Source organism: Sesamum indicum, linkage group LG4, assembly GCF_000512975.1.
Source record: "Sesamum indicum cultivar Zhongzhi No. 13 linkage group LG4, S_indicum_v1.0, whole genome shotgun sequence".
Lineage (NCBI taxonomy): Eukaryota > Viridiplantae > Streptophyta > Magnoliopsida > Lamiales > Pedaliaceae > Sesamum > Sesamum indicum.
The window spans coordinates 660,824-684,150 of NC_026148.1; the positions used below are offsets into that span (position 1 = coordinate 660,824).

At 34.5% G+C, this 23,327-nt stretch overlaps 3 protein-coding genes and 1 pseudogene across 3 annotated transcripts; 1 reads left to right on the top strand and 3 right to left on the bottom strand.

Moving 5' to 3' along the window:
• Positions 5,848 to 8,339, bottom strand: LOC105159782 (annotated as a pseudogene).
• On the top strand, positions 11,988 to 13,843 carry LOC105159709 (cytochrome P450 93A3-like). Its single transcript, XM_011076879.2, has 2 exons — positions 11,988 to 12,930; positions 13,012 to 13,843. Exons 1-2 carry the CDS (start codon positions 12,022 to 12,024, stop codon positions 13,630 to 13,632), a joined length of 1,530 nt encoding a protein of 509 aa, XP_011075181.1. The 5' UTR covers positions 11,988 to 12,021; the 3' UTR covers positions 13,633 to 13,843.
• Positions 14,407 to 16,169, bottom strand: LOC105159710 (ras-related protein RABA4d-like). Its single transcript, XM_011076880.2, has 2 exons — positions 15,625 to 16,169; positions 14,407 to 14,925 (listed from the first exon to the last, which is right to left on the bottom strand). The coding sequence occupies exons 1-2, from the start codon at positions 15,852 to 15,854 to the stop codon at positions 14,481 to 14,483; spliced, it is 675 nt and encodes a 224-aa protein (XP_011075182.1). The 5' UTR covers positions 15,855 to 16,169; the 3' UTR covers positions 14,407 to 14,480.
• LOC105159711 (transcription factor bHLH130-like) lies at positions 20,127 to 22,756 on the bottom strand. The gene is made up of 6 exons (XM_011076881.2): positions 21,846 to 22,756; positions 21,234 to 21,505; positions 20,975 to 21,145; positions 20,629 to 20,694; positions 20,437 to 20,505; positions 20,127 to 20,334 (listed from the first exon to the last, which is right to left on the bottom strand). The coding sequence occupies exons 1-6, from the start codon at positions 22,327 to 22,329 to the stop codon at positions 20,263 to 20,265; spliced, it is 1,134 nt and encodes a 377-aa protein (XP_011075183.1). The 5' UTR covers positions 22,330 to 22,756; the 3' UTR covers positions 20,127 to 20,262.

Below are 23,327 nucleotides of genomic sequence, written 5' to 3' on the forward strand. Positions count from 1 at the left end.
CAATGAAGACAATGGCTATAGGTAAACTAGTTAGCAGACTGTATGTCCTTTATAGAGAACCTTGCAGTATCTCTTCACTCCATAATCAGTCAAGCAAGGAACTTGACCCGCATTGCATGAAAGCCACTTCACATGGGATAGATCTTTGGCATAGAAGGCTTGGACACACCTCTTCTGATGTAATAAAACACACTTCATTCATAAATAAATTTGATTCAAGTCTGAGTTTGTGTGATGTATGTCCTATGGCAAAGCAACATAGGTTGTCCTTTACTTCCAGTGATTATCATGCTTCTGACATTTTTTAATTGCTGCATATGGGTGTATGGGGACCATACAAGCAATATTCTATATCTAATGCTCACTACATACTTACCATTATGGATAGTAGAGCCAATTGGATTTATCTAACAACACATAAAACCAAGTGGTGCAGAAGCTGGAGATATTCTATAATATGGTTCAAACACAATTCAATAAGAAAATCAAAACCATTAGGACAAACAATGTGATTGAGTTTACTATCCAAGAATGCCCAATATTTTATGCAAAAACAAGGTATAATTCACCAAAGAACATGTGTGTATACCCCTCAACAAAATGGAATTGTAGAAAGAAAACACCAACACTTATTACAGATTCCAAGAGCCTTATTACTTCAGCCAAAATTATTTAGAATTTTGGACAGAGGCACTGCTCACTGCAGCATATCTCATTAATAAACTACCTACAATAGTGTTAAAGTGGAATATACCTTTTGAAGTGCTATACAATAAACATGCAACTTACGTTCACTTAAGAACCTTTGGATGTTTGTGTTATATATTTAACACTGCACCTATATAAATTCAAGCTAGAAGTTCTAAATGCATTTTCCTTAGGTATACACATGGATGTAAAGGAGATAAGGTCTATAATTTAGACTCTCAGTCCACTTTTATCACTAGAAATGTTGTTTTTCATGAAAGTGTCTTCCCCTTTAGCTCTGTGAAATGTGAAGAATTAGCCTGCCCTTTACCTTTAATGGTTGTTGACAATCAGGGTGATCAAACCATTATCTCAGAGACTGACTTACCTACGGAAAATAGGTTAGGGAATGACAATGGAAACAATGGGAGAATTGCAGCTTAGAAGGTCCACTAGAACAGTGTGTAAGCCAACTTAGTTGAGAGATTATGAATGTACATTTTGCACTGATTGTAAACCCTTTACAAATTCTTCTGTTGCACTTTTTCATGTGATAACTACGCAAATTGTCACAATTTTATAGTAATTTAATTCTCCTCTGAGCCAAAATACTCCTAATCTTGTGAATTTATTGCTTATTCAGCTAAAAGTGATAATATGAGATGAAGATGGCAAAAATCAAGGCAAAAACGGATATTGAGGACATCAAAAAGAGAAAAGGAGATTTCAAGACAATTTTACGAGGTTGACTAAACGTGCTCATGCTTAGTGATTTGGTCAACATAGATGAAGAAAAGAAAGGCGCGATTTCCGCAAGAGAAAAGAAGGAATGATGCGCATAAATTTGGAAATGACTCCTTTAAATATGTTATTTATGATTTATTTACCTTTTTTAGAACTTATCTGGTAGGAGATTTTTATTATAAATAGGGGGGTCTTTTTATTTGTAGAACAACTTTGAATTGAATAAGAATACTCTATTTTCATTAGCTTACTTCACTTTCATACTCTCTCTTTTAGTTTTAATTTATCGCCGGGATTAATAGAATTCCACTTCTTAGTGTGTTCTTCCATTAACATGTCCGGCTAAATTCTTTATTTTTTGGTTAAGGTATGATGATTGCTTGGTCCGTAACTTGTTGTAAGATCTAATCTGCTCTTTTATACTTCTTAAATGAATGTTCATGCTATTCTCTGTACTTTTATTACAAATGTCTGATTTATGAATAATATGGCAGGTTGTTCATCAAGAAGGTTAGCTTAGCTAATTAAATTTTACAAATCCGTGTAATTGTTTGTTTAGTTTAATGCTTAGTAGCAATGTAGCATGATTAATTATGTCAAAGTAGTTAGTTATGTTATGGAGAATGCATGATCTAGTTTAAACGAATTATCCTCGTAGAAAATTTGTTTATTGGAATCCAGCCTTTCTAATTCTTCATACTGTTAATAGATTAAATCTTGTGGACGTTCCAAATGTTGTCTGTTAATTAGAAATCTAGCCAACGGTCGTACCTTGGCTAACGAAAAGGTAAGGTTGTTAAGTCGTACCAACAACCACTAATTTATTTATTTATACAAGTGTTATTTTTGCATCAATGATCAACTCATAAGAATCAAGCATGATCCCGACCTTAACCAGTAAAGCTTTCTCCTATATTCTCACCAGGTAAACTTTGACTGCTTTCTAGTTTATTTAGTTTTCAATTATTTCTTCTTATCATCAAACATCCCCCCACCCCTAATTATTTTCTATTTATTTTAAAGAAATCAACTTAAAATGAGTTTCTGTGGAATAGACCCTACTCCCACTTTCACAAGTATAGTAGGAATTATTTTTTGTGGTCTCGACACCCACCACCATGGGTTCTTTGTGGGTAGTTCTTATGTCTTGCAGGAACCAAATAGTTCTAAAGAAGCATAACAAAAGAAAGAATGGAGGCAGGCAATACAACTGGAGGTGGAGGCATTACAAAAGAACAGAACATGGGATGTTGTTGAGGCCCCTTTAGGCAAAAAGACCATTGGATGCGTTGGATCTAAAATTGAAATTGAGGCCAGATGTAACCATAAAGAGGTACAAGAAAAGGTTAGTAGCCAAGGACTACAATCAGGTTGAGGAAGAAGATTGTACTGATTGTTTTGCTCCGGTAGCAAAGGCAATGACAGTAAGGCTATTCTTAGCCATTACAATGTCACAAACAATGGACAGTTCACTCAAGGAAGACATATATATAGACCCTCCAGATGGTCTTAAAGTGAAACCTGGTTGTGTCTGCAAGTTAAAGAAATCATTGTATGGCTTAAAGCAGGCATCAAGAGAATGGAATCAAACATTCACAGAAAAGATGGAGTTTTTGGGTTTTGAGCAGTCAAGGCATGACTACTGCTTGTTTAAGAAAGCAGTTGTTGGGGGCCAGATAGCTCTATTGGTGTATGTTGATGATATATTGGTCACAGCTCCTTCAAAAAGACACATTTAAGAATTACTTACATGAGCTATTTACAATAAAAGATTTGGGGTTGTACAGTACTTTCTAGGAATAGAGCTTGCAAGGACTTCAGATGGGATGTTAGCTTCACAGCATAAATACATTTCAGATATAGTTAAAGACATGGGACTTGTGGAATCAAAGACCAAAGATTCCACTGCTAGCAAGGATAAAGCTAGTGCAGAGGCTGGAAACTTGCTGACAGATGCTTCAAGGTATCGTAGACTGGTGGGAAGGCCTTTATACTTGAGCTTCAAAAGATCTGATGTGGCTTATGCACCTCAAGAACTCAGCCAATATATTCAAAGGCCTAGCCAGCTTCATTAGGATGCAGTAGTGCATGTAGTAAACTATTTAAAAGGTTGTCCTTCCACAGGTTTGTTATTTCCTTCCAATAACATTTTAAAGTTAACGACTTTCTGCATATTCTTTGGAAGTGTACCAATTTCGTGGAAAACCAAGAAACAAGTCACAGTATCAAAATCGACTGCGAAGGCAGAATATCGTAATCTAGCATCCACAGTCTGTGAGTTTGTTTGGACAAACTACTTGCAAGAAGATTTTAAAGTCTGTGTTCCCAAGCCGATTCCATTATATTGCGACAACAAAGATGCAATCCATATTACAGCCAATCCGATTTGTACTTTTCTTGCTCTGTAACTGTGTCAAGTCTCTTTTTGTACTTTTCTTCTTCTGAGAAATTGCAGAAGCAATGTTCATTTTTCTCATTTGAACAAAGGTCAACTGAGTTGCCAACCCAGAAGCAGCTGCGATCGTTTACCGCAGGGGTTGTCATCCATTGGGCCCTACAAGTGGAAGATGGTAAGTAGTTTAACGCATGTTAGTAATTTCATTTAATTTTTTATTTCTAATTATTTTTAAATTAATTTTTGAACATGAGATATAACTCGAACGCCCCGTTACTCAGATAGAGGTGTTCGAGAAGGTATACAAAAAGAAGGAGGACAACCAGTAAAGCAGCCTGAGGATGAAGGAGGTTGCGGTAAGTGATTAAAAAAAATTACGTAATTTATTTTTTTAATCTAATTATTTAATATGTTTGCAGGAGATGTTCTTGAGGATGATGGAGGAACGCCAGAGACAGCAAAACAACAATGAAGAACCTCTATTGTCCTCTCAAGGCTCCATGGTCCGGGACGAGTAGCATGTCTGGATGTCAGTAGTGGGCGATCAGAAGAGGGGCTGAGTATTTAGTGTCGGCTTCGAGTCCCACCACTCGATTGATGGACCATCACAGGCCACCCATTCGACTGCTCCCTCACTCTTGCCACCACAGCCGCAGCACCCCGACATAGATGATCGGGTGTTGATACTCGAGCACTACATCAGAAGCATAGATGATAAGGGACGAGCCTCCAGTTGACTCGGCACCATATGGCGACAACGCCGAAGACGAACACGCGGCTGTTAGGGATAATATAAAATAGGATTTTTTTTTTTTTGTATATTGTAAATATATAATTTTGTAATAAGTTATTATTTTTTTGTTATATTATGTGTTTTTTTATATAGGTTCGTTAATTAATTTTACAAAAAATAAATATGAAAATTTAAATAAAATAATAATTTCTGTAATGGCTTTTATAATACACCAATAACAGATAAAATCGTCAGGCTGTTACAAAGAATGTGCCAAAAACAGTTACTAATTTTGAAATAGACCGTTCCAAAGACTGTTACAAAATCAATACGTAACAAAAGGAAAAAGTAGTGGCAAAAACAGATACAATGTAATTTAAAATAGTTTCAAAGAATATTATAAGATCCGTTCCAAATATCTGGTAAACCATACATAAATATTTCGTAATGGCCATTATAATAATAATTAAATCAAATTCAACCGAGTTGTTACAAAAGCTATTCCAAATTAATCTTTTTATGTCACCAGGTTTGTAACGGCTACAAGCAGCCGTCTCAAAGACCTTTACAAATTATAACGAGTTGTTGAAAAACCGTTACAAATAGCTTGTAACGCCTCGTTTAGCTGCAATAGGCCTTTCCGTAACAACAACCATTATAAAAATAAAAAGAAGGCATTCCAAATTAATTTAAAGGCCGTTCCAATAAAATGATATTTTTGTACTTCCTATACATATTATTAGTATTATTTTATATTGTAATCTCCCATAACTATGCTAATTATATAATTTACTATCAAATTCTAAATTTTGTCAAGATATTATTACATTCTTCATTAGCTTCTAAATTTGAAATAATACATTGTAATTTTTATCTGCATCATAGCTTAGTGTGATTTGTTGATCTATTAAGTCATTTAAATTTAATTGATATATATATATTATCTATTTCTTATTTAAATAGTATCTTATGTTTTTAAGAACTTAGTCTTTCATGTATATACAGAATCATCTAATATCCAAAAATCTAATAATATTATCTAAAAGCTTAATTGATCAGTGCACTTTTGTTTACCGTTTTTATTAATTATTCGGCTGATTTTGCTGCCGACCCATGAAAATTACAAGATAAAATTAGTAAAAATAAATTCATAATGAACTAAAATTGTAATTTTGCCCAACAATTGACAACCCAAGGTAGGAGTCTAGTTTCATAATTTTATTTCGTGAAATCTAGAAATACAAGTGACAGTTTGATGATCAACAGACAGACGATCAACCATACACAACACATACAGACGTCGTTCAAGAATCGGGACAGAATGTTTATTCATCATCATTAAAACAAGTAGAGATGTTTCTTCCTCTCTTAGACTTCCACCAGGTCTGTAATGTAGATTACAGTGATGGAATGGGATTGAGCCTGGGCACTGGGAAACATATGAGAGGATTAGCCCTCGGCAGGGTCATGCTCGGCGCCTCCTCCATGTCCACAATGCCCTCAACCTTCCAATCAAAGCACTGAATCATGGAAGCTAAGGCTGTCTGAACAACAAGCAATGCCAATGAATTTCCGGGGCAGCTTTTTTAAGTTGTGAAGATTGATTTGAAGAAGTCAAGGATGACCCGATCCAACTAAAGAAATCCCAAGTTGAGTTGGAGAAGGATAACCCGATTCAACTTAGAAATCCCAAGTTGAGTTGGAGAAGGATAACCCGATTCAACTTAGAAATCCCAAATTGAGTTGGAAAATGATAAGTCATGGCGATAAATACTACTCTTATTAGCATTGTTTTGTAGAGTAGAGTAGAGATAAAAACATATAAGTTCTCTGTATAATCGAGAGATAAAAGAAAGAGTTGAGACGAGAGTGAGTGTTGTCTTTCACGTGTGGTGAAGACTTACATACTAGTGTGTGTGTTGTACTCCTCAACTTTCCTCCTCTTTGAGTGTTTTCTCCTGGTTTGGTATCGCCCCCAGACGTAGGATTTATATCCGAACTGAGTTAACAAATTCGTGTGTTTTTTATCGCCTTCATATTCCAGCTGTTGTCCATCTTAACCCGATCCATTTCCTAACAACTGGTATCAGAACCTGGTTCAAGGAGTTAAGATGGAGGGACAGTTTCCAGTCGAACGGTTTAATGGTTCCGACTTTGGGTTTTGGCGTATGCAGATGGAGGCCTACCTATACGGGAAGGACCTGTACGAACCACTTGCAGAGAAGTCCGAGAATATGAGTGATGAAGAATGGAAGGTGCTCGATCGAAAGGCGATGAGCGCAATAATCTTGTCGCTCTCTCGGAATGTCGCCTATCATGTGAAGGGAGCGAAGAGCACGAAGGAAGTCCTACAGACTCTTGCCGATATGTACGAGAAACCCTCAACAATGAACAAACTCTTTCTGGAACTCCCATCCTCGGCAAGAAACCTTTCTGGCCTAAACTCCAGCGGGTTTTCCCAGTGGTTAGGATCCCTCCCGACAGCCCAAATGTTGACGAATAGTTGAGTCTTGGCCGGAATATGGTACCCGGAAATGGTGCAGTCTTCAGTTGACTCCCTCAAAATTATTGGCCCTGATGGGTGAATCCTGAGTGATTCTTTTACAATAGCTTGAAGGTACGGGAGGTTGGTGATGTCTGATTCTTCGACAACTCTATTCTTCCTGACAACAGAATCGATTTCTTGAACTGCTTTTTGCAAGATTTTAGGATGATTTATCAGCTCTGCTAATGTCCACTCTATTGTGATTGCTGATGTATCAGTTCCACCTACAAACAGGTCCTGCATGCAATATATATGAACAATGCATGTTACTTCTTGTACATTGTAATAAAGACATATATACATAAATAAATAGCAGGTTTATTACCATGATAAAACCCTTGAGGTTCTCTCTTGTTAGTTGCATCTCTGAGCTTTCATCTTCAGCTATATCAAGTAAAATGTGAAGCAGATCTTTTGCAATTTCGCCCTCCTTACTTCTCTGATTGAATTTCCTTCTTTCACTTTGATGTTCCTCTATGATCTTCTCCAACATTTTATCAAACCTTCCCATAACCGCTTTCAACCTCTTTCCAATTCCCTGCACATCCAAATTCTTGCAGAACCAAATGAAGTCCGACAAATTAAACTTCCCTGTAAGAGCAGTGATTTCTCGGACCAGTTCCTTCATTTCCGCAGCCTCATTTTCATCTCCGGACAACCGTCGGCTCAGCACCATTCTTGATATTACATTGTTCGACAATCTAATAAGCTCACTTCCAATAGCAACCGATTCGCTAGCTTTCGCCTTCATTGACAAAAGCTCAATTAGGTAGTTTATTTCTTGGCGCCTGATGGGCTGCAGCAAGTCAAGTGTCTGTAAGCCAAGAAGCCGAGAAATACACAGTTTCTTCACGAACTTCCACTGATCTCCATAAGGTGCAAATGACAAGTCCTGACTGCCATACGTTACATAGTCGGACACAACTGTTTTGGGTCGATTTAAGAAAGAAATTTCGTGTGTCTTTAGGAATTCTTTGCACATCTCAGGCGATGAAGCAACTACGCAAGGAACAGAACCAAGGTATAAGTGAATCAAGGGTCCATAGCGCGATGAAATTTTGAAGAAAGCTTGGTGAGGTATTGAGCTAAGAAGATGAAGATGGCCAATAATCGGCAAGGCTAGAGGGCTGGGAGGAAGGCGTGGAGAAGACCGTTTTTGGACAAATGCTCGGAGCAGGATGGTGGGAATTAAGCCAAATGAGCAAGAAAATAATGTATTCTTGGATTTCAGCCATGGCTCAAACTCTTAATCATGAACAAGGGAATGCGAGATTCTTATATATATATATATATATATATATATATACACATTATGATCAAGAACTCTCATAGTATATGATACAGTGTAATTGACTTTTTGGTTTAATTATTGGCTTAAATATTTATATTGATCTTGCTCGAAATATGCTACCTCGACTGGTGGAGCAAATGCGGTCACGTACCCTTCCAAGATCAAGTAATTGGATCCTGAGGATAAGACACGAACGTGAGGCTCGTCGGGTGCGTCCTCGACAACGATCCTTAGACGCTCAAGTTAGAGTTAATCGAGGTAAAAATGTGCGATCTAAGGTGTAGGTCGAAAGTAGTAGATAATAGTTACCTCAGATACTGATGTATCAGGGTTTCTATAGCTCCAGGTGTGTATGATGGTTTGGTCCACGTGTCACTATCTGAGCTTTAGCGTCTCTGATCGGACGGCCTATGTTGAGTCGGGTCTTTGGTCCCAAGGACGCGTTTTGTTTGGCCCATTTGGTAAGGCGCGGGTCTTGTGGTGGTAAATGACGAAATTGTCCCTCATTAAGGGTATTTTTGGTAAATTAGGGTTTTCCCCATCATATATATATATATATATATATATATATATGTTTAGTACTATAATTTTCCTCATTAAGGACAATGGATTTTGTACAAGTTGTCGGAATAAATTATATGCACCTCACGTGGTTCATTTAAATTGGGGCGTTTGTTCTTATTAGTTCACTTTTGCCAACATAGATGAAAATTTTAAAAAAGAATAATGTGATACGTGATTTATTTCCACAAATTTCGAAAAATTCAGCACTTGAAGAACCAAAATTGTGGAAAGTCAAAAAGCTACAAAATCACGAAGAGTATATGATTCACTCCTGCAAATTTTGCAAAAATTAACGAACTACAACCCTAAAAAAATAAAAAATAAAATATCAAAATGCCATAATAGTAATTGTAGGACTTGTAGCCTCTTCCCTGATGTCATGTCTAATTATGGTAATCAACCAGCACTTTACTCTCCTTTTGAATAAGATTGTAAGTGCCAAATTGCTCCAATTGATATGTGAAATATGATGGTTTCATTCGTGTTAAAAAAAAATGTAGGACCAAAAACATATTTGTTTTTATTTATTCATTCTCTCTCCAAACATATATGAAAGAAAAGTATGAACATGGAGAATTATTTATGAAATGTATGTAGGGTAATCATTTTAAGTAATGTTACTTGGAGTGCATTGGCTAATAATAATTAAATTAGCATAGAGTTCGTGATATTCACGATTATATATATATATATATAATATTGGAATTAAATAATTTTTTTAATAATATATGGTGCTATGATTGAATTTTTTATACAAAATAAAATTTATATTCTTAATGGGTAAAACATAAATAGTCGTGTTTTACATATATCCAACCCTATATAATATAAAGGTAAAGAATTAGTTAAATGTATCGTTTGCTTATATAATTAACATCTTCCTAAAAAATTACATTAAAGTACATAATCTAAAATGTCTTACTTATAAAAAAATAAAATAAAAATAAAACCTTCTGTTAATGATTTGTCAAAAAGACAACTAAAAGGGGAGGAAGAAAGATGGACTATAGAAAGAAAAAGTAATTTAAAATAATTTTAATATTTTAATATTATTTCATCAATTTAAACCAAAAAAGATAAGGAGTAAAATAATTATTATGAACAACAAAATAAAATAAGTACAATAAAAATAAAATAACTAAATTCAGTTAAATTATAAATATAGAATATTATCATCAAACATAAAAATAAATAAAAAACTTTCATCCCACAAAGAAATCTTAAATGATGATACAAGGTATTCACACGTCGACAACAAAATTCTGTTGAGTATACGGTCACAAAATACCATCAGTTTCAACAGTGCGCCTCGATTGTTACAAAACGTCAGAATGGACATTGACTCAATATCCATATTGTCAAAATTGCGAACCAAGAATGTTCATGCAGCAAGTGACTCAATGCAGCATCCATTGCAGTCACGCTAAAAAAGTATACGTTGTATACTTGATTAATGGTGCATCAATGATAAAGGATTATTATGATTTAATGGCTTACAGAACTACATATTTTAAGTCATTGGAACTTGTGTTTTTTGAAAATTATTTGGATGTCTCGAAATTTGAGTTTGTCCACAACACTACTATTCATATCTCTACATGTCCTGATAGAACCAAACATCACATATTCACAAAGAGATGAATTGACCGCAAATGCGTGAAAGGTAACAAACTCAATAAAGAGATTCTTCTATACAATGAAATGTGTCGGTACGGGATTCTCAACAATAATTGGTTTTTTTACATTTGTATAAAAAAATTGTATACTATGCTATTTTTATAAATTAATTGTATTTTTTTAGAATTGTATAAAAAAAATAGACACTATTATATTTGTATAATTTACTATATTTTTTAAATTAATATAATTTTAATATTATGATTTTTTTCAATTTTATTATGTTATTAAAAATTAATTGAATGTAATTAGTTTATAAAAAAATAAAACAAAACGAAAAAATATCCACGACTTGAGTTTTTTAAAAACAAATTGCTATTTTAGTCGAGGCATGAATCATATCTATGACTCCACATAAAAATATTACATATTTTATATAGATTATATTTTTATATAATTTTTTATAATAAAAAAATAATTATCCCAATAAAGGGGTCATTCCCTGATGTGGTAATCGGTCGATTTTGTTGACTAAGTTGGTGAACGAAAGTAACTGAACCTGACCAAGAATTCAAGAACGTGGATGTGCAAACACCACTATATATTTTTAACTACATGACCGCTATCTATCAAACAAATTATAGTATTCATTTTCTCTGTAAGTTGTGGACACGGAGAGTTGTATTAGTAAAGTTGAGAATTCATGATTTTTAAAATTATGGATTCGAATTCCGCCAACATACAGAATGTTATTCTACTTTAATAGTAGGTATTATTGATTAGATATAATTTTTTGATATTGATGACTAGTATATAATTGTTATGGTTGTCGATTCTAGTTAGATATAAATATTTGATATTGATAACTACGATCAATTTATTCAATAAATAATAATTCAATACTTTTATTTAAAAAAATAAAATAAAATTCCATTGTAAGCTAATTAATTGGGCAGAAGAAAATAGAGTAAACATATCAATAACGGCGTTGACGGCTGTATTGTTTATTGCATATCAAAGAAGAAGTTGATGTTTATTGAGACCTTCTCGTCCGTCAGCCACGAGATAGCAGACAATCTGTTCAAATCAGATCCCAGTCCAATGGGGGAATGTACACGTCTCGAAGTTTATAAACTTCAATGGCATATTAACTACGCTACTTATTTTAGTATTGAAGTATAATTTTGTGGGGTGCAATGCATGCATGTTTGAAGAACAATTAAATCACATGCAGCAGCTATTCTTGAAAAGTCTATTACCTACAGTATTATTACATCTGAAATTACTATGAAAGTGCTAGCACTGCTCCAAGTCCAGTAGTCTTTGAACACTTGGACATCTCCTCTTTGTTTATTGGATAATTCAAGACTATCGATATCTTGTTGATCATATATATATAAGCATCTTACACTCCCTTCCTCATCATCCAACAACACTTGTGATCCATGGCTGAGGTCCAAGAATATATGATTTTCTTGCTCATTTCCCTTATTTCCGTTGTTCTACTCCGAGCATTTTTAAAGAAACGATCTTTTCCACGCCTTCCTCCAAGCCCTCTAGCCTTGCCGATTATCGGTCATCTTCATCTTCTTGGCCCAATAGCTCACCAAGCTTTTGCTAAGATCTCATCGCGATATGGACCCTTGATTCACGTATACCTTGGTTCGGTTCCTTGCGTGGTTGCTTCATCGCCTGAGATTTGTAAAGAAATCCTTAAAACACACGAAGTTTCTTTCTTAGGTAGACCTAAAACAGTTGTGTCCGACTATGTAACTTATGGCAGTCAGGACTTCACATTTGCACCTTACGGAGATTACTGGAGGTTCATGAAGAAACTGTGCGTGTCTCAGCTTCTTGGCGGACAAACGCTGGACATGCAGCAGCCCATCAGGCGCGATGAGATGAAGTACCTGATTGAGTTTTTGTTAGAAAAGGCAAAAGCTGGCGAGTCCGTTAATATGGGAAGTGAGTTCACTAGAATGGCAAACAATTTGATATCAAGAATGGTGATGAGTCAAAGGTGTTCTGAAGATGAAAAGGAAGCTGTGGAAGTCAGGAGACTTGTCCTGGAAATCAATGAGCTTACAGGGAAATTTAATTTATCAGACTACATTTGGTTCTGCAAGAATTTGGATTTGCAGGGAATCAAAAAGCGGTTGAAAGTGCTCCACCACAGGCTTGATGTAATGATAGAGAAGATCATAGATGAACATCAAAAAGAAAGAAGGAATTTGAAGCAGAGAAATAAGGAAGGGGAAGTTGCAAAAGATCTGCTTCACATTTTACTTGATATTGCTGAGGATGAAAGCTCAGAGAAGAAACTAACAAGAGAGAATATCAAGGCTTTTATCGTGGTAATTAACCTGTCTTTGTGTCTTTTCTTCCTTTTGTTTCGGATAACTACTTATTGTGACCGAAAACTGTACATACTGCAGGACCTGTTTATAGGTGGAACTGATACATCAGCACTCTCACTGGAGTGGGGATTAGCAGAGCTGATAAACCATCCAAACGTCCAAGAGATTGATTCTGTCGTGGGAAAAGACAGAATCGTCCAAGAATCAGACCTCCCCCGCCTCCCATACCTTCATGCCATTGTCAAAGAAACACTAAGGCTTCATCCCCCAGCTCCACTTATTCCAAGGGAGTCGACTGAAGACTCCACCATTTCCGGCTACCATATCCCGGGCAAGACTCGACTGTTTGTAAGCATTTGGGCCGTGGGGAGGGATCCTAAGTACTGGGAAGACGCGCTCGAGTTTAAGCCAGAAAGGTTTCTTCAGGAGGACGGGAGTGCAAAAGGGCAGTTGGATGTTAGGGGACAAAATTATCATTTCCTGCCATTTGGGACTGGTCGAAGAGGCTGTCCTGGAACTTCATTGACATTGCTTGTTGTTCAGACAGCGTTAGCTGCCATGATTCAGTGCTTTGAGTGGAAGGTTGAGGGGGGGAATGGCACTGTGGATATGGAAGAAGGGCCTGGAATAACCCTAGCAAAGGCTCAGCCTCTGGTTTGTTCCCCAGTGGTCAGACTCAATCCGGTTCCAGCAATATAATTTTCATTACAAAGTTAGACGTTAATAAGAGAAAGAATCGAAAGATTCTCAGTATTTCTTACCACATGAAATCCTATTTATAAACGCTCTGTCAAAGACCTGCATCTGCTTTGTATGGGTGAACTTTTGCCAGTGATCAACCTCAGTTGTATTTTTATGGTTGTCCTTTTTTGAAGTAAAAATAATGAATTATTATTTTTTTAGGAATAAATCGATTGTATTCATTAATATCAAATATCTATATCCAATAACTATGAAGAATCATATACTAATTTCAATATCAGATAACTATATCTAATCAACATGTACTATTAAAATACAATAACATCCGCACGCCGGTAAATTGATTGGTTATTATAGATAATTTTATTTAGTGTTAATTTTTTTAGTTGTGATATAGGACAAATAAGGGAAATGACCTTAACAACCAAAGCAACATACGGATATATCAAGTACAATATGAAAGAGATGTTTTACAACCTCCCCTCCTTACTTGTTTATTAAATAGACAAATTGTGCATGCTTCTTCATTAAATACCACTAACCAGGGGAAGTCTTTTGCATGCTCACGAAAGCCAATGAATATGGCTAGTGGTTGCTTCTTCGCATTAGCCCAAGAAGGAGTTCTAACTCTATTCAGAAGCAAACTGACCTAGATCTGCATACACTATTTAAAGGGGGGGAAAGAAAAGACAAAACATCTCCTTGATCCAAATTGCTTTCTAGAACTCTATCTTTACAATCAGTCAGCTTACAGAAACAAGATTAGTCGGACAAAATGGGTGGGTGTTCCATGTGGAGGATCGGAGAGGGGGAAAAAAGTTAAAGAACCATGAAGAAAACAAGGATCATGAGGTCCTACAGCAGCCTCCCTTACTGGCTCTGGGATCCTCATGATTAGAAACAATGATAGCAGTACCCTTGAGAGATCCCGATTTCCCATAGTCTGAGCCACCATTGTTGGCCAGAGACTTCTTGCTCAAGATCCGATAGATTTCCGTTAGAACAGTCAGGAATGCGCTCTCAACATTTGTTGCCTCTAGCGCTGATGTCTCCATAAAGTACAAATTTTCTCTTTCGGCAAATTCCTGGGCATCTTCTGTTGGGACGGCCCGAAGAGTTCCTAAATCGCATTTGTTCCCGATGAGCATTATAACAATGTTCTTATCGGCGTGCCCTCTGAGTTCCTCGAGCCACCTGGCCATGTGATCAAAAGATTGGCGTTTTGACATATCATAAACCAACATTGCACCAACTGCACCTCGATAATAAGCACTTGTTACAGCCCGATACCTAGGATAGCAAAAATATTGAAAATGAACCATGAGTTCTCACGAATGCAAAGATTGAGCTTAAGGTAATTACCATGAAAAATTAAGGTAAGGTGATATTCTCTCTAAAGATTTCATTACTAATAAAATCTCTCTGACGTAGAAGGTCATTACAACAGAAATCAGAGGGCATCAAGTTGATTGCCACCAGTAAAACAGAATAGCAACAACATAAAAATTAATGAGATAGCCACTTTCCTTTCGAACAGCTCAACAATGTTAGACGGCTATGTCTCTATTAATAACAAGTAATTTGTTTCACATCTTCTTAAGAGATATTCTTGAGAAGACCCAAGGTAAAAGTAACCCTTTTTCTCTTAGGCTTCGATATTAATCCTTAAGAGCGTCAGAATGAGGAAAGCACGAGACGTATAGAGGGGAGAATGCTGTAAAAGAACACCTGATCAAGAACATGTGCCTCTTCTCCAAAATGACACCATATTCACAGGTTATGTCTACTTCTATCCGTTTGCAGCTTTGGGAACCTTCAAATATAAATAACAACTCCGTCCTAATTAACACACTTTCTTCATGATTTAACTGTTTATTCAGCTAAAATATTCATCCATTATCTACAAAACAACATGCAACAGCTGCAACTAACATAATTCGAAAAGTTAAACACTTCAATTATCCCAAGAAAAACAAGGCAGGTCAAAACCTTTCTTGACCAGCAGTATCCCAAATCTGTGCCTTGACAGTCTTTTGATCAATGATAAGAGTCTTCGTCTGGAACTCAACCCCAATGGTCGCCTTCGACTCCAGACTGAATTCGTTCCTTGCAAACCTAGCAAGCAATTGGGATTTCCCGACCGCCGAATCTCCAATCAAAACAACCTTAAACACATAATCAATCTTCTGATTGAAATCCCCACTATATAGATTAGACATCGTCAAAAGCCCTCTCAACCAGACGCCGTACTTTATCTCCCCTTTGATCAAATCCTTCCAATACTCCAATTTTCAGCATAAATCATGGAAATATGAAATGTTAATCGAAACATCCAAGAATTTTGTGCTTTTTTTCCTTCTCACTTGTTGTCTCCCCTTTCCATGGATCATGTGCAGACTTCATCCAAACCAAGAAAACTGGAAATGAAGAAAATTCTGGGCTGCCTGCAATTGGTTTCATGCAGAAATTAATTGGGGAATCAGAGATTCAGTTTAGAATTGGAATTAGGGTTCATATCAGATTCTCAATCTGAAAATTTGTGAAAGGTGGTAATGGATTTCCCCATATTGGAAAACAAAATGGAAGCAACAGCAACGGCAAGTGCGGGACCCACTAACGGTTTTTGAGTGGAAAATTACGTTTGTGCCATGCTTAGTCTCAGCAATCAGCATAGTGAAGGGAAAAGGATCACGAGACCGAAAATAAAACCAAGAAAAGGAATTACCCTTTATTTAATTTTTTCATCATATTATTTCAGTTAAAAAAATATACCGTTCTCTCTTAAAATTTGATATAATTATATATAAATCTCATGTTTGAAAAATTACAGATTTTATTTTCGTCTAATAAAATATTCCTCTATTAGTAAAAAAATTCATCGAATATGTTGATTTCTTATATTAACAAAAATAAATAAATAAAAAATTTATATTTATCCATATTAACTTACTACAAACTCATTGCAAGTCAAACAGATTTTTTTCTAACCAAACTAACCTTATAAAGGTGAAAATATACCTCTTCACATGCATTATCGTGTGAAAACGTATAACAGTAGTTTGATGATAAAAGATTTATTTAATAAAAATAAATCTGAGGAAAAGATTTTTATTTATTTTTATTACTAATCTCAACAAAATCGATAAATTTTGACTAACGAATTAATGTATTTGCTAGACGAAAATAAACATCAATGGTGTTAAATATAATTTTTCAAATATCATGAAAACACAGTATAATTATCCGATATAATTAAGTGTATTTGGAAGAATATCATTGTGTTGAAAATATTAAAGTCGGAATTAGGAAATTCTTGTCCAAATTGAGTCTAGTCAAAGTTAAACTAATTATATAATAATTATAATATATTTATTATATAATTATATAGAATTACGAGAGAATAATTGATAATATAATAAATATATTATAGTTACTATATAATTTAAATTTTAAAAAAAATAATTTAGATAAGAAATTTCTGTAAACGTAATTTCTAAAACATTCAAAACTTAGTGGAAAAAATTTGGCACAAGGACAAAGATAGAGAATTTCTTGGTGGAGTAAAAGTAAGTCTTAAATAATTCCAACGTTAAGGTATAATTACGAATATCTATTTAAGAAATTATCAATATTTGTTAATGTTTTATACAATTATGTAATTTTTGGATAAAACTCTAGAATTGTCATTTTTCTCCTTATTGTATATTTTTTATTTTTTAAAATAATAATTATGAAAAATCGAATGAGGTGGATGAAAAAAATTTAAAAATTATATAAAAAAAAAAGTAAATTACAACAACCTCCCCTGAGATTTGACATAATTACGAGTACCCCCTCGTTATTTGAAAATTTTTCAATACTCCTCTAATTCTAACAACCGTCCAACATTTAGTCCAATCCATTAGGTTTTCATCTATTTTTTTTATGGTGAATTGATCAAAATACTTTTGTGGATTAAGAATTATAATTTTATTTATTTTTTAAATTTTTTATTTTTTTATGGATTAATTAGATAATTTTTTTATAATTTTTAAATTTTTTGATCCACCTCGTCAGAAATTTTTTATAAATTTTTAATTTTTTAAAAAAAATAAATAAAATATAGTAACAGTAAAGTTGACAATTTCATAATCCACCTAATATGTAGAAAAAAATAATTTTTTTTAAAATGCACAATGACATTTCGGTCAATCACCACAAGAAATTGATGAAAATCTAATGGGAACTTATTGATTGATTCAGTTATCATACGACACTTAAAATCAAAAAGTATACATAATTTTTCCAATCAATTAAAAAGAATTTAAAATTATATCAAATTTTAGAAAAATTCGTTATAATTTACCGACAGTTAAATTTAATTTTAAAAGGTCCAAAATAATTTAATAAAGTTAGGATCTTTAATACCTTTGAAAGACTCAAAACAAAGTCTGCATGAAAATATTTTCGACGCAACATTAATACTAACTAAATAGTAATTTCAGTTCACTTTCTGATATGATTTTATTACAACACAATTGGGTTTTGAGTCGGCCCATAAGATGATCCAACTTGTCGACCCATATCAGACTTGGGTTGGGGAAGGTAAATGGGTCTTGAGGATTGGGCCCAGACTAACCCTAAAATCCCACCAAACTGAAAATAGGCAAGAAAACGACAATAAACAAAAAATGAAAAAATAAATTGTAAAAATAACAAAAATAAATGGGAAAAAAAATCAAAGTATGTAATAATAACGATTTTAATTAATAATATCACATCAAAGAGTCCCTTTTAATTGACTTTACCCCCAAAAAATATTAATTTTAATTTAATTCCGTGGGCCATTTTGAAATATTAAAGCTTGTCACATAAAATAATTATTTGTTTTTCTTCTAAATAAAAAATTATGAAAAATAAGACGAGAATAACAATCCCATTGAGCATAATTATAAATCTTTTATTACTATAAAATACTCGAATAATAATATTATAATATTATCATTCGATAGATAAATTCATCAAAAACAAAATACAAGAGACTCGAGATTAACTGTCGTGTGGTATTTATTAAACCTTGTCTTTACTCGTAATTTAGGTCCACAATTTTTTAATTTTTTTAAGAAAAAAAAAATAATTTTCTTACAGATGGTGTCATCTTTTTAGGGTAGAAACACGTGAAGGCGTTGAGATGAGCAAGCCCGTGTTGTAACTAACAACCTAATTCATTGCAGTGGGCCAAACTTGTCTTGTACTAAGCTCTTTATGTCACAAACAAATCAATCAATATTCATGCTCATGCCCACCCTTAACATACACCAACCCCTACCTATCGATTTCCTTCACTTTTTGCCCTAAATCATAGCGGATTTTGATGTGATTTGTCATAATTATAAATATTTTTTAAATAAATACTTCTTTGTGACAATTTATTGTAAGAGATATTTGTTAGATGATCGCTAATTTTCAAAAGGGTATTTATAATTTTTTAAATAACGAATGAGTATTTATAATTATAACAAATTTTAGGAAAGCTCTTTGTAATTTACCCTCACCTCTAGAGAACAACATTGAGTCAACTTCTCATATTATTCTATTTCTTTCGTTGTATTTGATGTACAGAGCACTGAATGTAGCTGTAGCGGATCAAATTATTCTTAAATATTCTTAAAATCTATATCAATTGTTTTATTATTAGAGATACAGATAATTATAAAGCTTCAGACTAGAGGAGACCTCTAATCATGATAGTTCTAATTGAGCTATCGTAGTTTTGTGATATGTAAACCTATCTAACGTGGAATCATGCGACGTCAGCGATGGGACATATTGTCCTAACGTGGCATAATTTACAATGTTTAATGCTTTCAAGCTCTATTTATTTTTAACTTGATTGCTAATTACTAAAGAATTAAATTGTTTCTAGCATGATCTTCTCTAAACATCAAGAATTCAAGATCCATCCATCCCAAATAAGAACTCTCTTATATATGTCCTAACATTGTTTGATGTGAAATGTGTTATATATGTAGTAAATTAGTAAGAATGTGGATGAATAAGTTAGCATGAAATGAAACAACTATAGAGATGGATAAGGGGACAAACATTGAGAAAAGTCATCTAGGATGTTGGGAGGTGTGACATGGTGTGGGCAAGACATTAATTAATACACTATTACAATATAACTAACAAATTCCAAACATCACCATCTTAGTAGGCCAATTTCAAAAAGTTCAATAAAATGAATTCTATGGTGGCCCAAAAATACAAATATCTTTAAATGAAATAAATCCCTATTTTATTCAATTTCTTGTACCTAAACCAGATAAAACATTTTATTTAAATAGAAAAAAGGGATGATGACAATCCATGCAATGAGAAAATGCAACCCTATACAGTTGAAATATACCTTTCCCCAATGAACATATGTAGAAACTTCTAAAATAGAACTAAAGCAACTAATTTCTTGTACTGATTAATATGAAAAAGCCCATAAATTAACACAAGTTGGGTTTTTTTTTTTTTTTTTTTTGAAATCTTCTTCTTCTTCTTCTCCCCGTCCTCTTTGAAGGGCATTAGAACGTCGACTATTTCTTCCGCTTCATTTCTCAGTTAATTTTCTCGACTACGACCTGCCAGACTAGTCCATTACTGCGTTTGATTCAAAACTACCTTCTGTGCAGCCGAGCACTTGCAATTTGCTCGATTATCGCTAAGTGTCTGCATATCATTAGAAAAAGATTCAATTATATCAGCATATTATTGATTTCCAGCTTAATTTATACTAAGATGTGATCAATATTGAGATTCATATATTAATACCTTGTACTGTTTCTGGAGGCTTTTTATGTAGTCGACAGCCAAATCTAACATGTCTGCCGTGTTCGTTTGCTGGATTTCAAAACATTAAACCTTAATATCTTTTAGTACAGTCCCAAAATGGCAAAAAACATTTGTATACATCATTTTTCTGTGGAGAAAGGACTATACATATATATATACATATGTCTGTACCTTATCCATGTTAGGAACAAGCTCCTGCAGTTTCCTCATTCTTTCACTGATCCTAGTCCTTCTAACCTGCACCGTACCACAAAAACTGTCTCATATTTCCATTTCATTCTGCTTCTTACATCGTCTTTCCTTAAAAGTACAAGTGACATGGATTTTATAGGCATGACGATTTATATGTGAAGTACAATACGAGATGCAACACATGAGAGCCAGATTGCATTGACACACCAGTAGAATCTCAAATTTGAATTCATATCTACATCAGGAAAACTCACCAGCCTAGGAACCAGATTAATTTTGAGGAACAAAGTAAGGAATTATTGACAGATTAATTTTGAGATCTTACCCTCTCGGCAATACTTCGCGGATGAGTTGCACAGCCACGCTTGGCACGAATTTTGCAAGGGACCGTATCTTGAAGCTGCAGCAACTTCTCCATAGCAGCCATTTCAGCTGAAGTCTTAGATAGACTTAAGTGATGGGACAATATATTAGGCCTGTTTCCACGTTCGTCTTTCTGTTTTAACATGTATGTATGCATCATGAGTTAAACATCTAAATCTACAAGGATAGAAGATTTAGGCACCACCAAGATCCATGTTTACCTGAGTATTAGCAAATAGCTTGTGATCATTGTCCAGCTCCCTTTTGATGCTGCTAGTGAAGTTCTCTGCAAAAGGCGAAGAATCGTTCCAAGAACCAAATGGGAATCCAGAACTGAAATATAAATTGTCACCACTGCTGTTTCCGACCTTTCCGCCATCCAAGCCAATTCCCCTACCATTCTCATTCTCCACCTCTGAGATTCGTGACAACGTTCCTAACGTAGAGGGCATCCCAGACGAGAAATTCATGTGGTTCTTTATGTTAGCATAGCCTGCAAAATGCTGACAGTATATCAGCATTGACCTTTACCATCCCATAGTTCATTTCACAGTCATTACAGAAAGATTAAAGCATCTATAAATTTCTTCAAACCAAATAGGCAACAAAGGGACAACAACCAAGAACAAACCAAACTACCCTTTTGGTTCAATTGCCCAATATCCACAACCACTTTCAAACATAAAACCTTCAGGAACTACATATTATAGCCCAAATGAACAAGAATTCAGACACATAAACAAAAAGGAAGAAAATTTTACTACCCAACAACAACAACAAAAAAATAAATAAATGGCTATAAATACTACTAACAAATTGGGAAAAAAAATTACCATTTTGAGAATTGAAGTGAGAGAACAATCCAGGTGGTGAACTGTTTTGTCTCATAAGACCAGAACCCATTTTACCCTGCCCCTGATGATCCATCCCCAATGAAACAAAGGCCAATTGAGCACCAATTTGTCTTGGATATTGAGGTGGCAGATCAGAGTTCCTAGCAACAAATCTACTATCATAATTCTCCAATACACTCACATCATTTGCCTCATGAGAACAAAATCTTGAACCCAATCTCTCACTCTTTTCAGCTCCATTGGCAAAATTTTCCAGCAAAGAAGTGGGAGCAGACCTATACCTCAAAAGCCCATTATTTTGGGGGCCATCAAAATGCTGCCTGTAATCACTGAAACTTGTGTTTGCATCAGACTCCATGAACACAACCTGCTTGGGCAACACAGATGACTCTTCTTTAGGCTTGGGATTGGGTGGAAATATAGGGCTGGAATCAGAGGATAATGCATGGGAATCACCATACATTCCCTTACAACTTTATCCCCCCAAGAAAAAAAGAAGTTCTTGGAGTAGTCTTTGTCACAAGAAACTTCAAACTGCTTGTTATTTAAGCAGTTGGGCACATAAAAGTCTTGTTCTTGAAGCAAACTGAGAGCTTGGATCCTAATTTGAGTTGTGTTCTTGGTAAAGACTCAGAATTCTTGGATGAGTTCAAAGATAATGGAGGAGGGTTTTTTCCCCCTTCCTTTTTTTTTTTTTCCCTTTGCTTTTATGGAAAGTGGTGTAGGTGAGCACTGAGAGGAAGAGATTGAGGAGCAGAGGAAGCTATTTTTAAAGGAGAAGAGAAGGTGGCTGCAGCCTTTTTACCTGCACTTTCTTCTTTAAGAAATGGGGTTTGAGTCTGACTGCTTTGGGGAATGGTGGAAGTTTTGCCATTTTAGGGATGCTTCCCATGATTTAAACTAAATCAAACCAACAGACAACTATTTGGATGTTAGTACAGTTTTTCTTGGATTAGATCTATGTGGGATTTCATTTCTTGAAATAAATTAATTAAACTAATGTCCATAACACCATCATTAGATTGATGTAATAATAATATATCAATAATGTCTTATCCTAATGATTAAAGCTAAGGCTAAGTAGCCATATATAAATCGAGTCTCATCGAGCATTTGTGTATTCATCGCATTTTATGTGAATTATTATAATTTAGGGTACATTACGACAATTTTCGAGTTTGGCATAATTACGAAACTCTCTCGTTGTTTGAAAAATTATAAATATCCCTCTAATTTTAGCGGCCGTCTAACAATTAGCTCAATCCGTAAGATTTCCATCCATTTTTTATAGTGGTCTCACCAAAATGCCCTTATAAATTAAAAATTATAATTTTATTTATTTTTTAAAAATATTTTTTTATGGACTAAGTGGATACTTTTTTATAATTCTTAAAAAAATTTCATTCCTCCCGTTCGATTTTTTTTATAAGTTTTTAATTTATTTAAAAAATAAAAAAAATA